Genomic DNA, 16,374 nt, shown 5'->3' on the forward strand with positions numbered 1-16,374 from the left:
TTTGGTATAGTCTGAGAGACCGACTGAAAGGGATCATCTTGGTTACGGATGTAACCTCAGTTCCCTGATGGAGCGAACAAGACGTTGTGTCCATCATGCCACAACGCTTCACCATCCACTGCAGCGAATGAGAATGACACACAAGTTCCTCAGCCCAAAAGGTGAATAAATGGGCGTATATACGGGGCGGGGACTGGCGTGCCATCCCATTTGCCAAATTCATTGGACTATTTAAAGTAAAACGGAGATGATAGGTTCTCATGTCAAAGCCCATTCTGTCGGTCTCGACACAACCTCTCATTCCCTCCACCAGGGAGTGCATTTTACATTATAGATTGTGTTTTTTTGTATCCAGGCACAGGCACTGAGTTAGTTTAGATCCCATTAGATTAGGAAGATGCTGTCGCCTGAATGTTTTATTTTCAGCTACTTCTCTTGGTTCTTGACTATCTAGACAAAAGATAAAATTTTTATGAAGAATTAAAGTCATTTCTTCTGCAGGTAGGCTATCTTGCTTTAATGGTGCATCTTACATTCATCAACCTCATCACAATCCCTCTGGACATGACCTTTCCATGCTCAGTTCCCCCGGTCCCGTATTGCACAACATTACAACATGGTACAAAAATCAACGCAACCATATACGCCAACACATTGGCAAAGGCTGTTATATTTTATTACCTGGTCATTTGGCAGCCCATATTGTGACCTCCCGTTTCAACCACAGCCAGTGGCTGCTTCTCTTAGCAACAGTGGCAAGTTCTTTGACTACCATCTGTTGGGCTGGTCCTCTGATCCCACTTCCTTAAGCAGCCTTGTAGCAGAATTGGAATCACAGCCCCTGCAGCCCACTTCTACAGGGAACACTTTGTAAAAATATGTAACAAATAAAAAACACAAACAAACAAAAAACAGTAAACAAATAAGAAAATAATTTAATAAAATGACAAATATGTTTAACATAATGAATACAATATCTATTGGTCAACATCAGAAATGCAAAATGTTCGTTCACAATCGTTTGTTACAGTGTTGTCTTCTTTGTCTTCAAATTTTTTAAAATCTGGTCAGAAAACGTCATTACAAGAAAAGACAGAACATTTACAAGAAAAACAGCGATAAAAAAACATATTTATCAGATCTCATGAGAGATCACTACAGATGATGAGTGAACCAGAGGAACCCAAAGAAACGAAAGGATATAGTTTCTCAGTGAAAGATTGATCAGTAAAAGAGTGAATATGACTCATGGACTCCACATCATAAAATGAGACTCGACTCTTCTCATAATCCACAAACACACCGATCCTCTCAGGCTTCACACTCAGAGAAAGACGAAGATTGTCATGAGCATAATAACTGTTATTATACAAACACAGAGTCCAGAATCCATTCTGAGGATATAGTCTGATCCGGCCCTTCCTCTGAGCAGATTCTCTGGTCACACCAACACACCACCAATCTGCCCCCTTCACCTGCACCTCATAATAAAAACACCCTGAAGAGAATCCTTCATTTCCAACAACACAGAGACATTCATCGAACGTGTTTTGTCCTTCATTCTTCACTCTTTCATGTTGTTTGTCTTCATATCTCACTTGTTTTCCATCATGAGACACAATGAGACGAGGATGAGCTGAATCAGCATCCAGAGTCACATTCACTGTTAAAATATGAAGAATTCTGTTTAACACATGAATGATGTCATAATGATGAGAATAAGAATATTAGTTTGTGCTTTTCTCGAAACTAAAACACTTTACAGATCTTTCTGTAGCTCAGTGGTAAGAGCATAGTGTTAACAACGCAATGTTGTGGGTTCAATACCAGGGGATTGCAGATACCTATGTAAAATCTATAGGATAATGCAATGTAAGTTGCTTTGGATAAAAGCGTCTGTTAAATGTAAATGTAGATGTAGATCAAAACATACTGATATATAACAAAAGATGAAAGGAAATTCATTATGACAAGCACAACACAAGATACACATTTAAGTAAAACAAAATATGTTATTTTATGTCAAATGTTAACGTCTCTGGTTACTGTCGTAACCTCGGTTCCCTGAGAGGAGGGAACAAGACATTGCGTGAAACACTAGGGGAATCCCCTTCTCCAAACCTATACTGAAGCTTTAATACAGCGGCATTGTGTGAGAAACGGCTGAATTACACAGCATATATACAAAGCAAAATCTATGGGAATGGGTTTGCTCATTGTGTGAGAAACGCTGTCAGGAATGAGACAGAAGCCCAGCCTGGGACCGCAGAGAACATCAGGTACGCTACAATCGCCTGCTTGACGGTGGGGAATGTCCACATAGCCGCCGGCCTACACCCCATCCACCAAGGCGAAGTTGGCCGATCCTGAAGACTGGGTGCGTGCAGACTGGGGCGTAGGCCACGTTCTCACGACCTCGTTGTGAACAAAAAAGGAACCGCGTCCCTTTTGGCCGGCGTTGTGGCTGCCTGACTACAGAAACCAGGTGTCCAGCTTACTCCTCGGGGAAGTCCCACTCGAGGCCAAGGTCTTGCACAGCCTAGGTGGTTAGGCAGTTAGACTAAGAGGGACCCGCCTCCGCATAGGCCAGACCCAGCCGTCCATGCGTGTCCATGTGGGTCGATGGGCTCAGAAAAAAAGTGCACAAAAATGCGAAAGTAAGTGTACGAGAAAGATTCTGAGGATGATGGACAATTTGGGTATTAATGTTGATTCTTTTAGAATATGCTCGGTTTTGGGCTGTAAGCTGGAGCGGCATGTCTGGTTTTTGTATGCACAAATGACTTAGTATCTCATGGAAAAAAGTATATACTTTCTTAGTCTTGATACATCGTTCTATCATAGATCGATAAAGTAGTTACTGTACAATCATTCAGATGAAATGATGACAAGCATTCGGTTCCGGCCCTCCCCAATTAGTCGGCTCAGTGAGCTGGTGTCACGTCATTCAAAGCAGATTTATGAGGTTTGATGTTCAGTTCATAAAGTATCTCTGTGTCTCTATCAGGTTGTGACTCAGTAAATCATGTTCACATGTTCAGACGCTGATAAAGATCCTATAGCTCACTTCACATTGAGACACAAACAATCACCTGTAACAGCTGTAGATCTAAAACACTTGAATCATGTGATCAAACTTTCACTTACCTGCATGTTTTCTTAACAGTGAAGTCACTAAAAACACACAGACAGTATTGAGTTATACAGCGTCCACAACAGAATTATACTAACCCCTCATTTACACTGCACACGTGAATTCACGAGAAGATGTGATTTGCCTGTCCGACGTTGTTTTTTGCTGATTTTTACCATAAGAAAGTTGGCTAAATGGTTATGTTTGTCTGGTATATTGTTATGTTCATTGCTATGAGTCATGCTTTGTTCCCTTTTGAAAATTAGCATGGTTTTACTACACTTAAAACAAAAAGCAGGATTATTATTGTTAAATATAGTTGTGTAAGGATTGCAGTTCTAAGGAGGTCTCTAGCCTGTCTTTTTTAGAGGATATTTTTCTTGGATCGTGGCCACATCTTTCGTTCGTCTCCTTCTGCCGACTCAGCATGCTGACAGGTGCGCTAAGCCGCCTGTTCAACAATTATAGATAAACAATATTTTACCACAAAATAATCTTGGTTTTGTTCGAGGATGAACCTCTCCTCGTCCATTTATGGTCTTATGTCAGGAATACGTGGCCGTGAAATACGATCGGGAGTCTGCACAGGGTGTCTATTTTGAAATTGACATGATTTTCTTACTTTATTATGTATTTGCTGTGCAGTTTGGATGCGGCATCTGTCAAAAATACACTAGGTGCCTATCTTTAGCGAAGTGGTGTGGAGAGCCGCTTCTGGGAGACTATTGAAACGCGCCGTGGCGTAAACATAAGCATGAAGAACAGATGAAGAGAAAGTTAAACAAGAGCGTGGTCGGATCACATTTGCATAACGTCCATGTTAAAACATACTTTGCACATAAAAAAACACAGCTGATGAGATTTACTCAGGTTATTTTTAATAATTCAAAAGAATGCATATTGGAGCAACGTGTCTATGTGAGAGACATCAACCAATAAGCAGAATACCGACAAAATAATAATTTGAAGCAGTTTACGATCAAGCAAAACGCGATATGTGAATCGGGCCTAAAGATTGATAACCCAAATATGAAAGTGTTTAATAATGTATCAATTAAATTAATAAAGACATTTAAATCATCTCACCACTTTCCTCAGTCCTTTGTAGTTGCTCATGATCTGTGGAAAATTTAAAGTAAAGAAAAAACTTAATTAAAATATAAAAAACAGAAAATACAAAAGAAACATGTACAAACAAACATATTTCATATTTTAATTATTAAATAGCCAGTTGACCAAACAAAAATGTTTCAATCACCAAGAGATAAAATTACCCTTCAGTATTCTCTGGTCTTCATTCTTTATTCTCTGTTTCTCTCTCTCTGTTGTTCTGAAGAGAAAACAGCATTGAAATGATATCATTATTACTTCACAACAGGAATAGCTGTAACGGTCACCAGCTGGAGTGCCCTTGAAAACCACCAGAGGGCACTCCACATCAAACTTATCATTCACTCAAAAACTACATTTCCCATAACTCACTACCCGGACTCATCAGCACTGATTACACACAAACCTGCATATCATTCACATACACATATATATATACCACTTCCACACACCCATTCTTTGCGAAGTCTTGTTTTGTTTACACTGCATTTCTGAGCGTTTCCCTGGGGTCTGTACCATGAAGCTGGTTTAGGTGGCTAGCCAGCTATGTTTCGGTTTAGTTTGTGCCAACCCTGGGTTTTAGGTACCATGAGAGTAGCTCGGCTTTATTCGGTGTTCGTCGCCATGGTGTCTTACGCCGCACGGCTAACCTGCTCCGGGGCAGATTATGTTCTGGATTCGAGATCTCAGACTGAAGTTTGACCAATCAGCTGTGAGCAAAGAAACATATAGGTGACGTAACTGACTCACAGTGCGTGTTAGAATGTCTAGTTATTTTTTATATTGTTTAATAAAATAAAAATATAAAATCAAATATTGGTTACTATTGTAATGTTAGGATGGCACTCGTAGTAATAAGGACCATACACACGCACGTCTGTGTTAACTCGTAGTCGTCTTTATTAACATTTCACAGGCCATGGCATTACGGATGAACCCAGTACAACTACCGTAGTCCCCGTCTTAAGCGGGCAGTACATAACGTGCAATGATTACCGTAATGACTATCACTACAACTATAAAGGTAAAATCAGATTTTACAGATTTGCTGGCTTTCCCTTACACTCATATGAAATTCAATATACTTACTTATATTCCACTTTTATTGTATCACATGTATTTGCATTGGATTTTTTACATTCTTGTCTGTGGTGCAGAACATCTAGGAACACGTTCAGTTTCACTGTATAAGAACATTTTTCTTTGTCCTCAACCGTAGTTTTTATTAAGGCTTCAATGAAAAGACTGACCCTGGTTAATGGCGCAAAGTCTATTAAATGTAAAGGCTTATGTATTCTGTTGTAAAAGCAGGCCGTTTTATTAAGTGTAATTCTTATATTTTCTTCCACTTCTCTGTGTTGCAGAACACACCGCTATTTTATAATTCTGAGCTCTGTTGTCTTTCTGCAAAAAAATTAAATAGTTTTTTTTCTGCAGAGCATCATATCAGACTAAAAGGAGACCAACATGCAACCAGTCCGCGTTATTTTTGGGGCAACTTGTTTGACATTCCCATCAGTACACGGTGCATGTTTCATTGATTTTAAACACGTAAGATGTCAGAGTTTACAATGCAGACGCGGTGTGGTGTCATTTGCATGTCAAAATAGCCGTTTACAGCTTTAACAAATTTGTAAGTTCAGAAATATATGAGAATGAACTTTATGTGCACGCGACTCCTCTCATGTGTACTCGGAAGGGAAATGATGAAGCAGATGTAAGGTTCACTTTCTTGCTGCTGCCTGAATGGATGTTTTTTGTCCGCACGCAGGTTAAAATTGCAATATGCGGGAGCTTCAATGAACTTTGTTGTAATATTTCTGTACGCATGCCTTACATAAAAAAAGTTGCCCGCAAGGACACGGACCCCTTGTAGTTCCACCGAGGACCCCGCGGATCCTGTTTGCCTACAGCACTACAGTAAATATGTGTACTATATAGTCGTTTAATTTAACATTAACTCAATCAGCAGTGTTTCTGAAACACTTCCTCTTGCGTAGACAGCAGAAACATATCCCTCCATGGCTGAAATTCAATTTTGTGTTCATATTGTGGAAATCGCTTTATCCATTTATAATGCGATTGGTTCAGCCATGCTGACGTCACTCGTTCATGTGCACGCGCGCGCAAACTAATCTTAGCTTCAGGATCAAAGCTTGAGTTGACAAAGAAACTCCATGAGCTGCTTCATCGTACCAACAAAGCTTGATCACGTTGGTTTGGTTTTGTCAACCCAAAACTAATCCTGTAACCCTGAGTTTGTTCAGCTACATTCATGGCACAGGCCCCTGGTTTATTGTCATTTGGTTTTTGGATTTCGTGCCTTGTTCCCCGTTTACGCTTTTGCCTCTGGTCCCTGCCTGTTTTGTTTGTTTCTTTGTTTTGTTTGTTTCTTTGTTTGGATTGCCTGTCTGTGTATGACCCTTGCCTGTTATCTGGATTAAGCTGTTGGATTGCCCTTTCAATAAAGCTGCTATTGGATCTCACATTCAAGTCTCGGAGCAGTGCGTAACAATAGCAAACACCCTATATTATTATAATTTGTGATGATGATGTTTGTATATTGTCTTGTATTGATCCTGTATATCGTGTGTTTAGTTTAGTTTCCAGCACAGATCATAAAATTTGAGAAGTGAAATATCTCAAATGTGTGTTTAACTAAAGATAAGATAAATTTAAATCTATATAAAGTTGCTTTTATAAAACTGTGACAAATGATGTTTTATTAACAAAGTTCGGGAGGAACCTAAGCATATAAATCAGCCCGATGTTCCATCAGCAGTAATCACCTATCAGCCGAGCACGCTATCTCTACTTAATTATCTAGGCTGGTTCACCATCAGCAGTAATCACCTATCAGCCGAGCACGTAATCTCTACTTAATGATCTAGGCTGGTTCACCATCAGCAATCACCGTATCTACCCTATCAGCTCCTGCAAGCTCTATCATAAATAGACAAACAATCTTACCTGTTGCATCTTGTCAGATAAGCATCGTCAAGTTTCGCCACTATGTCAGAGTCTCCCGTGGTCTCTAAAGTAGCAAACGTTCCAGATCCTTCGGTGCCATCATGCGCACCCCAGCTTTCCAGCTCAGGGTCGGATTATACGGACTATTTCCAAGCTTCGCCGCGGGGCCGCCATCCCCGCCGCTCTGAGCGGCGTGCATCTAAGAGGAAGGGTTCGTCATCGCTCCCACCGGCACGATCTCCACCTCATTCACCGGCGTCATCATACGCCTCTGCGCTCCCTAAGATATCTGCATGCAGCAAGTGGACGATCCAGAGCCTTCGTCTGGCCCTTGCCAACGCGGACGTCCCATTCAGCAGGCGGATGTCGAAACTAGAGCTCTACACCCTTTACGTGTCGTCCCAGGCTGACGTCCCCTCGATGAGGTTGGCACGATCGGCTGTCAATAACGAGCCAGGCTCGGCTCGGGGTCCCGTCTATTCCAGGCACGGGCAATCTACCTCCGCGGCTCGGCTAGGCCTCCCTCACTCGAGCCGACGCAGCAAGCCTTCGGCAAGTCTTGGAAGCGTTCAGGTCATGCTAGAAGCCACGGATATCCCGATCGAGCACCTCCGGCAGCCCGCGGCATATCAGCTCAACGCGTGGGACAGCACAGCGACTGTAGATGACCGCCCCGTACAGGCTGGCCGGCAACTCTCAGGAGCCCTGGCTCACCCATACGTCTCAGGCGTGAGGCTGCCTCCGGTGGGAATACAACCGCTGGTCTCTGGACCACTATTCTTTGGCGCCGTCGCTAGCGCAAGCTTGTCTCCGTTACACATACAAACGCCCGACATTAGATTCGCCTTGCCCGCCCCGGGCTCTTGGCTCCCCAGTGCGAGCCTGCCTCCGCTGGGGACACAAGCGCTGGTCTCCGGACCGCAGTTCTTCGCTTCCGCCGCTAGCGCGAGCATGTCTCCGTTAGATGCACAAGCGGACGCCATTAGATTCGCCTTGCCCGCCCCGGGCTCTTGGCTCCCCAGTGCGAGGCTGCCTCCGCTGGGGACACAAGCTCTGGTCTCCGGACCGCAGTTCTTCGCTTCCGCCGCTAGCGCGAGCATGTCTCCGTTAGATGCACAAGCGGACGCCATTAGATTCGCCTTGCCCGCCCCGGGCTCTTGGCTCCCCAGTGCGAGGCTGCCTCCGCTGGGGACACAAGCGCTGGTCTCCGTACCACAATTCCTTGATACCGCTACCACCGCTACCCCGAGCCTATCTCTGTTAGACGCACAAGCGGCCGCCATTAGATTCGCTTTTCCCGCCCCTGGATCTTGGCCCGCGGCGCCGGAATTGATTTCTGGGGTGAGGCTGCCTCCGTTAGAGTCACAGGCCTCAGTCCCTGGGCCTCATATCTCCGGCGCCGCTGCCAACGCTAGCACGAGCCTCACGGCGTGGAGAAGCTTCAGATCATTTCACCAGGCTTTCAGCATTCCCTTCCCAGAATTTTCTCTCCTCACAATTACCTCATACATCTCATTTCTCAACACCGCAAAAAACCTTCAGGCCAGCTCCATCAGAGGTTACCTCAGCGGACTCCAGTTCTTCCATAAATTGATTTTCAACTCCCCGTCACCGGCCATAGCAAGCTCCCAAACATCAATGGTTATCCAAGGCATACGAAGATCCCAACCCGCCCGTCAGGACGCTAGGAGGCCCATTACCTTGGAGATTCTCACCAAATGCATCTCCACCCTCCGCAAGGGATATCACTCCACACATGTTGCCCGCACACTTGACGCCATGTTCACATTGGCGTTCTTCGGCTTTCTACGATGCTCAGAGATCACCACCACATCCAAATTCGACCCTTCAGTTCACCCCACCATGAATGACCTCCAGGTGCTGGATTCGGAGACGATTTCTTACTCGATTAAGCAAAGTAAGACTGACCAGACCAGGAGAGGTCATTTCGTCTACGTGTTCAACATCAATTCACCGATTCAGCCATATCGAACCCTCCTAGCCTACCTTCGCTACAGACAACCCCGGTCAGCGGCCTTATCGGATCCCCTCTTCGTCGACGACTCTAATCGCCCGGCCTCACGCTTCTGGTTTCAGAAGCACCTCAAAGCCGTCCTGCTCCAATCTGGCATCCCAGCAGACAACTTTTCCGGTCACTCCTTCCGCATAGGCGCAGCTACCACAGCCGCCCAAAAGGGCCTATCCCAGCCGCAGATCCAAGCCCTAGGCCGTTGGTCATCAGAGGCTTTTAGAAGCTACATCCGGACAGACTTGTCGCTCCTCAGGGAAGCCCAGCAAACACTCCTTGCCCGTATCATCTGATAGTCTCGGATGTTAGTTCAAACCTCAGCCACTTTGACTCATGATTCCTTGAAGATCGCATCACCTTCGGACCAATCGACTCAAGCAGGCGTCGCATTCACAAGTTACCAGTTGTCCAGCTTTGACACCCGGGAACACCTTCGGAGGAGATGGTTCTCACATCTGGGGCTCGGCTGAGCCAGTCTTCTTTGCTGAAGGCGGCACCACAATACAGTTTGTTAACAAGGCAGCCAGCGCTTCCATCTCACGACGTTGTTCTCAAAGTCTCGAAGACTGCACCACTCGCCCAACCGGCCCCGCAGGGGTCCTAGCCTCCAACAAGTGCTCCGTAGCAGTAGGCACCACCAGCAATGAAGCCAGTATCGCAGCAGCGACCGCCCCCGCAGGGGCCCGAGCTTCCAACAAGTGGTCTGTAGCAGCAGGAACCACCAGCAATGAAGCCAGTATCGCAGCAGCGACCGCCCCCGCAGGGGCCCGAGCTTCCAACAAGTGGTCTGTAGCAGCAGGAACCACCAGCTATGAAGCCAGTATCGCAGCAGCGACCGCCCCCGCAGGGGCCCGAGCTTCCAACAAGTGTTCTGTAGCAGCAGGCACCACCAGCAATGAAGCCAGTATCGCAGCAGCGACCGCCCCCGCAGGGGCCCGAGCTTCCAACAAGTGCTCTGTAGCAGCAGGCACCACCATCAATGAAGCCAGTATCGCAGCAGCGACCGCCCCCGCAGGGGCCCGAGCTTCCAACAAGTGCTCTGTAGCAGCAGGCACCACCAGCAATGAAGCCAGTATCGCAGCAGCGACCGCCCCCGCAGGGGCCCGAGCTTCCAACAAGTGTTCTGTAGCAGCAGGCACCACCAGCAATGAAGCCAGTATCGCAGCAGCGACCGCCCCCGCAGGGGCCCGAGCTTCCAACAAGTGCTCTGTAGCAGCAGGCACCACCAGCAATGAAGCCAGTATCGCAGCAGCGACCGCCCCCGCAGGGGCCCGAGCTTCCAACAAGTGGTCTGTAGCAGCAGGAACCACCAGCAATGAAGCCAGTATCGCAGCAGCGACCGCCCCCGCAGGGGCCCGAGCTTCCAACAAGTGTTCTGTAGCAGCAGGCACCACCAGCAATGAAGCCAGTATCGCAGCAGCGACCGCCCCCGCAGGGGCCCGAGCTTCCAACAAGTGCTCTGTAGCAGCAGGCACCACCAGCAATGAAGCCAGTATCGCAGCAGCGACCGCCCCCGCAGGGGCCCGAGCTTCCAACAAGTGGTCTGTAGCAGCAGGCACCACCAGCAATGAAGCCAGTATCGCAGCAGCGACCGCCCCCGCAGGGGCCCGAGCTTCCAACAAGTGCTCTGTAGCAGCAGGCACCACCATCAATGAAGCCAGTATCGCAGCAGCGACCGCCCCCGCAGGGGCCCGAGCTTCCAACAAGTGCTCTGTAGCAGCAGGCACCACCAGCAATGAAGCCAGTATCGCAGCAGCGACCGCCCCCGCAGGGGCCCGAGCTTCCAACAAGTGTTCTGTAGCAGCAGGCACCACCAGCAATGAAGCCAGTATCGCAGCAGCGACCGCCCCCGCAGGGGCCCGAGCTTCCAACAAGTGTTCTGTAGCAGCAGGCACCACCAGCGTGCATTGGTCACGCAACGCGCATTGGTCGCACAAGGGTCACACTCGTGCATTGGTCACGCAACGCGCATTGGTCGCACAAGGGTCACACTCGTGCATTGGTCACGAAACGCGCATTGGTCGCACAAGGGTCACACTCGTGCATTGGTCACGCAACGCGCATTGGTCGCACAAGGGTCACACTCGTGCATTGGTCACGAAACGCGCATTGGTCGCACAAGGGTCACACTCGTGCATTGGTCACGCAACGGGCATTGGTAGCACAAGGGTCACACTCGTGCATTGGTCACGCAACGGGCATTGGTCGCACAAGGGTCACACTCGTGCATTGGTCACGAAACGCGCATTGGTCGCACAAGGGTCACACTCGTGCATTGGTCACGCAAGCGCATTGGTCGCACAAGGGTCGACCGCCCCCGCAGGGGCCCCGAGCTTCCAACAAGTGCTCTGTAGCAGCAGACACTACTAGCAATGAGGTAAGTATCACAGCAGCATCTGCCCCCGCAGGGGCCCGAGCTTCCAACAAGTGCTCTGTAGCAGCAGACACTACTAGCAATGAGGTTAGTATCACAGCAGCAACTGCCCCCGCAGGGGCCCGAGCTTCCAACAAGTGCTCTGTAGCAGCAGACACTACTAGCAATGAGGTTAGTATCACAGCAGCAACTGCCCCCGCAGGGGCCCGAGCTTCCAACAAAGCTCTGTAGCAGCAGACACTACTAGCCATGAGGTCAGTATCGCAGCAGCGATAGCCCTAACAGGCCCTCATCCTTTCGTTTATTAAAATTCAGGTTGTACCTCCGTAACGCACAGCATGGCATTTGGGGGGGTGTATGCGTACTTCGGCGGTTGTCCAGCTTTATTTGCATTTGGGGGGTGTGTTCTGGGCTCGAGCCGGTTCCGAGGCCGGAGCACTTGCTCTGAGCAGGGTAGAGTGCTCCGGGTTCGGATAGATCCGGCGGGCTCGGAGCCCACTCCCTGCACAACACGCCAAATACGCATAACCTTCATTCCCATGCTTTACCATCTATCCCACAAGGAGCTGTTTATTAGCGAGGGCGAACTCGTGAAATGATGTTTTATTAACAAAGTTCGGGAGGAACCTAAGCATATAAATCAGCCCGATGTTCCATCAGCAGTAATCACCTATCAGCCGAGCACGCTATCTCTACTTAATTATCTAGGCTGGTTCACCATCAGCAATCACCTATCAGCCGAGCACGTAATCTCTACTTAATGATCTAGGCTGGTTCACCATCAGTAATCACCGTATCTACCCTATCAGCTCCTGCAAGCTCTATCATAAATAGACAAACAATCTTACCTGTTGCATCTTGTCAGATAAGCATCCCTCCTCCACCCCAGCTCCTCTCATTTTTCTAAAGTCCCGCAGGACCCCCGGGGGGGTGTGTTCTGGGCTCGAGCCGGTTCCGAGCCCGGAGCACTTGCTCTGAGCAGGGTAGAGTGCTCCGGGTTCGGATAGATCCGGCGGGCTCGGAGCCCACTCCCTGCACAACACGCCAAATACGCATAACCTTCATTCCCATGCTTTACCATCTATCCCACAAGGAGCTGTTTATTAGCGAGGGCGAACTCGTGAAACATCATTCACACACACTCCATGAGATGCTCAATGCCGACATAAACAACATCTCTTAATATCTACACACTATATATACAGTATTAATACATGTTAAATATGATAAAACACATGAATGTTACCTCTCTTTTTACAGACAAACACAAAGATCAGTATCACACCGAGAACAACAGCAACTGATATCAGAATCACTGAAGATCTCCAAGAGTGAAACATTTTACCTGTAAAACAAAACTGAGACTCAATGTTTACAGTCTAAAATAACTCAGTTTCATTATAAATATAAACAATTACACAATGTCTTTAGAGCAATATTTTACATATAAACTCAAGTGCAGTGCAAACTATGTTACACAAAAACAAACATGTAGAAAAGATCTGATGCTGTCAATCTTTCTTAATGTCAAGAATCATCTTCATCATCATCAATTGTCCCCTAAAGACAGCTGATCATGTTTATATACAGTGGGGAAAAAAAGGTATTTAGACAGCCACCAATTGTGCAAGTTCTACCACTTAAAAAGATGAGAGAGGCCTGTCATTTTATAAACTATGAGAGACAGAATGAGAAAAAAAATCCTAAAAATCACATTGTCTGATTTTTAGAAGAATTATTTGCGAATTATGGTGGAAAATACGTATTTGGTCAATATCAAAAGTTCATATAACTTGTTATATTCCCTTTGTTGGCAATGACAGAGGTCAAATGTTTTCTGTAAGTCTCCACAAGTTTTTTTACACACTGTTGCTGGTAGTTTGGCCCATCCCTCCATGCAGATCTCCTCTAGAAATGATTTGGGGCTGTCGCTGGGCAACACGGATTTTCAACTCCATCCACAGATTTTCTATGCGGTTGAGATCTGGAGACTGGCTAGGCCACTCCAGGACCTTGAAATGCTTCTTACGAAGCCACTGCTTCGTTGCCCGAGCGGTGTGTTTGGGATCATTGTCATGCTGAAAGACCCAGCCACGTTGCATCTTCAATGCCCTAGCTGATAGAAGAAGGATATTACTCAAAATCTCCCATTCAAAAACAGCCCCAAAGCATGATGTTTCCACCCCCATGCCTCACAGTAGGTATGGTGTTCTTGGGATGCAACTCAGCATTCTTTCTCCTCCAAACACGATAAATTCAGTTTTTACCCAAAAGTTATATTTTGGTTTCATCTGACCATATAACATTCTCCCAATCCTCTTCTGGATCATCCAAATGCTCTCTAGCAAACATCACTGCAGGATTTGAGTCCCTGGCTGCAAAGTGTGTTACTGATGTAGCCTTTGTTACTTTGGTCCCAGCTCTCTGCAGGTCATTCACTAGGTCCCCCCGTGTGGTTCTGGGATTTTTGCTCATCGTTCTTGTGATCATTTTGACCCCACGGGGTGAGATGTTGCGTGGAGCCCCAGATCAACGGATATTATCAGCGGTCTTGTGTCTTCCATTTTCTAATAATTGCTCCCACAGTTGATTTCTTCACACCAAGCTGCTTACCTATTGCAGATTCAGTCTTCCCAGCCTGGTGCAGGTCTATAATTTTGTTTCTGGTGTCCTTTGACAGCTCTTTGGTCTTGGCAATATTGAAGTTTGGAGTCTGACTGTTTGAGGTTGTGGACAGGTGTCTTTTATAGTGATAACGAGTTCAAACTGGTCCCATTAATACAGGTTACGAGTGGAGGACAGAGGAGCCTCTTAAAGAAGAAGTAACAGGTCTGTGAGAGCCAGAAATCTTGCTTTTTTCTAGGTGACCAAATACTTATTTTCCACCATAATTTGCAAATAAATTCTTTAAATTCTTTAAATTTTACAATCATTTTACCCTCATTCTGTCTCTCCTAGTTGAAATGTTACAGGACTCTCTCATCTTTTTAAGTGGGAGAACTTGCACAATTGGTGGTTAACTAAATACTTTTTTATACCACTGTAAGCACTCATTTCTGTGTGGGGAAGAAAGCAAAACAATGTCTCCTGAATAAAAACATCGGCTTTTAAACTGTCATAGTAAATGATGAAAATAACATCACGTGAGACTCCTGAAACCTCTTGAACTGATGTCAGTGATTATATTGAGTTCAGTTATGAATATGTTCATGTTTCTAATGCTTCAAATGATCACGAGATCAAAGGAAATACAGAACATAAATCTGTACTCACTGGATGTGATGATCTCAGCCTCCATCATGTGATGATTCATTCTGACTCTGCAGTGATATTTAGAGTCAGTGTTATATACAGTGATCATGTGTTTCACACTGAATCCATCTGTGTCATCTCTGTGTGTGTCTGTAGATTCAGATGTTAAAGTGACTCCTTCACTGTTCAGCCACACAAGATCAGGTTCAGGATACCAGCCTTTAGATTCACACTGTAGATGAAGACCACCAGAAGCATCAAACCCATCTACAGTGATCACTGGAGGACGACCTACAGATACATACAACAGGAATAAAAAACGTTTGTTTATACATTTTTCTGACAATAGACTTTTGTTCAACTTTTTTCAACTTTTGTTCAGGCATATTGGGATTCTAACGAAAGAAAAACACTAACAGCATCACTAAACTACTCATTCAGTGTTTCAGTGGTTTGCTCACCTTCAACTTTCAGATCAACAGTGACGTCATCACTCCAGGATTCAGACTGAATGAAACACTTGTAAAGTCCTTCATCAGAGATTTGGACTCTTGAGAGTTTGAGTGATGTGTTTCCTTTCTCTAGTTCTTCTTTAAACACTTGAGTTCTTCCTCTGTACGACTGAAGCTGATCTGTGTTTATGTCTTTATGATCTTCATACAGATGAACTATTGAGTCTTTGAGATCAAGTCTGATCCACTGGACTCTCATGTTCACAGCACTGATGTTGGGTTTGATAGAACACGGCAGAATCACATCTTCACCAGATACAGTCATCACAGGAGCTGAAGGACCGATCACCTCGTACTCAACTGATATGAGATTCATGTGAATTATTTCATATGTTACAACACTCAGTTATAATGAATTATGCTTCATTTACCTGATTGTGTAATTCCAGTAATAATCAATAAAGTCACACAAATGAACTTCATCTCTGAATGACAAGTCACTGAAAAGAAAAATGCACAAAACATGTATATGTAAAAAACTGAGTTTAAAAAGAGTTTGTTCGTCTGTCAAAGATCATATTTAAACACAAGCTCATGAAATGCACTATATGACACAAACATCTACACAATATCAATGCTTCAAACAGAAATGAGAAATAAATCATTAAATAACTGAATCTATATGAGACAATAGTTTATACTCACAAAAACTATTGAGATGCATCACATCACATCAGATGTCAATGAATAAAGACGTCCTGTCTGGAGTCTGTGAACACTAAAGATCTCTGTTAGGACATGTGTCCTGAAAACATGTCAAGACAAGTGTTTCTTCAGAACTTGAGGGCATCTATAACTTAAAAAGCCGTTTATACAAAACCTGTTGTTTTACATTCCTTAAACTGAAGCTAAATGTGATCTGACCACAGAATGATTCTTCTAAAATGTATTTCATTCAGTTTATTAATAAGCAAACAAGATATTTTAAATAATCCTCAGAGACGGCACAGCACCCATAAGATCTATCAATACACATCATACAGTACAAACAGCC

The 16,374-nt window shown here is 45.4% G+C and overlaps 1 protein-coding gene across 1 annotated transcript; it reads right to left on the bottom strand.

Moving 5' to 3' along the window:
* Positions 1–919: 919 nt before the first annotated feature.
* LOC306894867 (butyrophilin subfamily 1 member A1-like) lies at positions 920–15,696 on the bottom strand (the record flags this gene model as incomplete). Its single annotated transcript, XM_079457706.1, has 3 exons — positions 920–1,663; positions 14,890–15,159; positions 15,330–15,696. The coding sequence occupies 3 exons, from the start codon at positions 15,694–15,696 to the stop codon at positions 1,143–1,145; spliced, it is 1,158 nt and encodes a 385-aa protein (XP_079313832.1). The 3' UTR covers positions 920–1,142.
* Positions 15,697–16,374: the final 678 nt, after the last annotated feature.

This window comes from Barbatula barbatula (genome assembly GCF_947034865.1).
Source record: "Barbatula barbatula genome assembly, chromosome: 5".
NCBI lineage: Eukaryota > Metazoa > Chordata > Actinopteri > Cypriniformes > Nemacheilidae > Barbatula > Barbatula barbatula.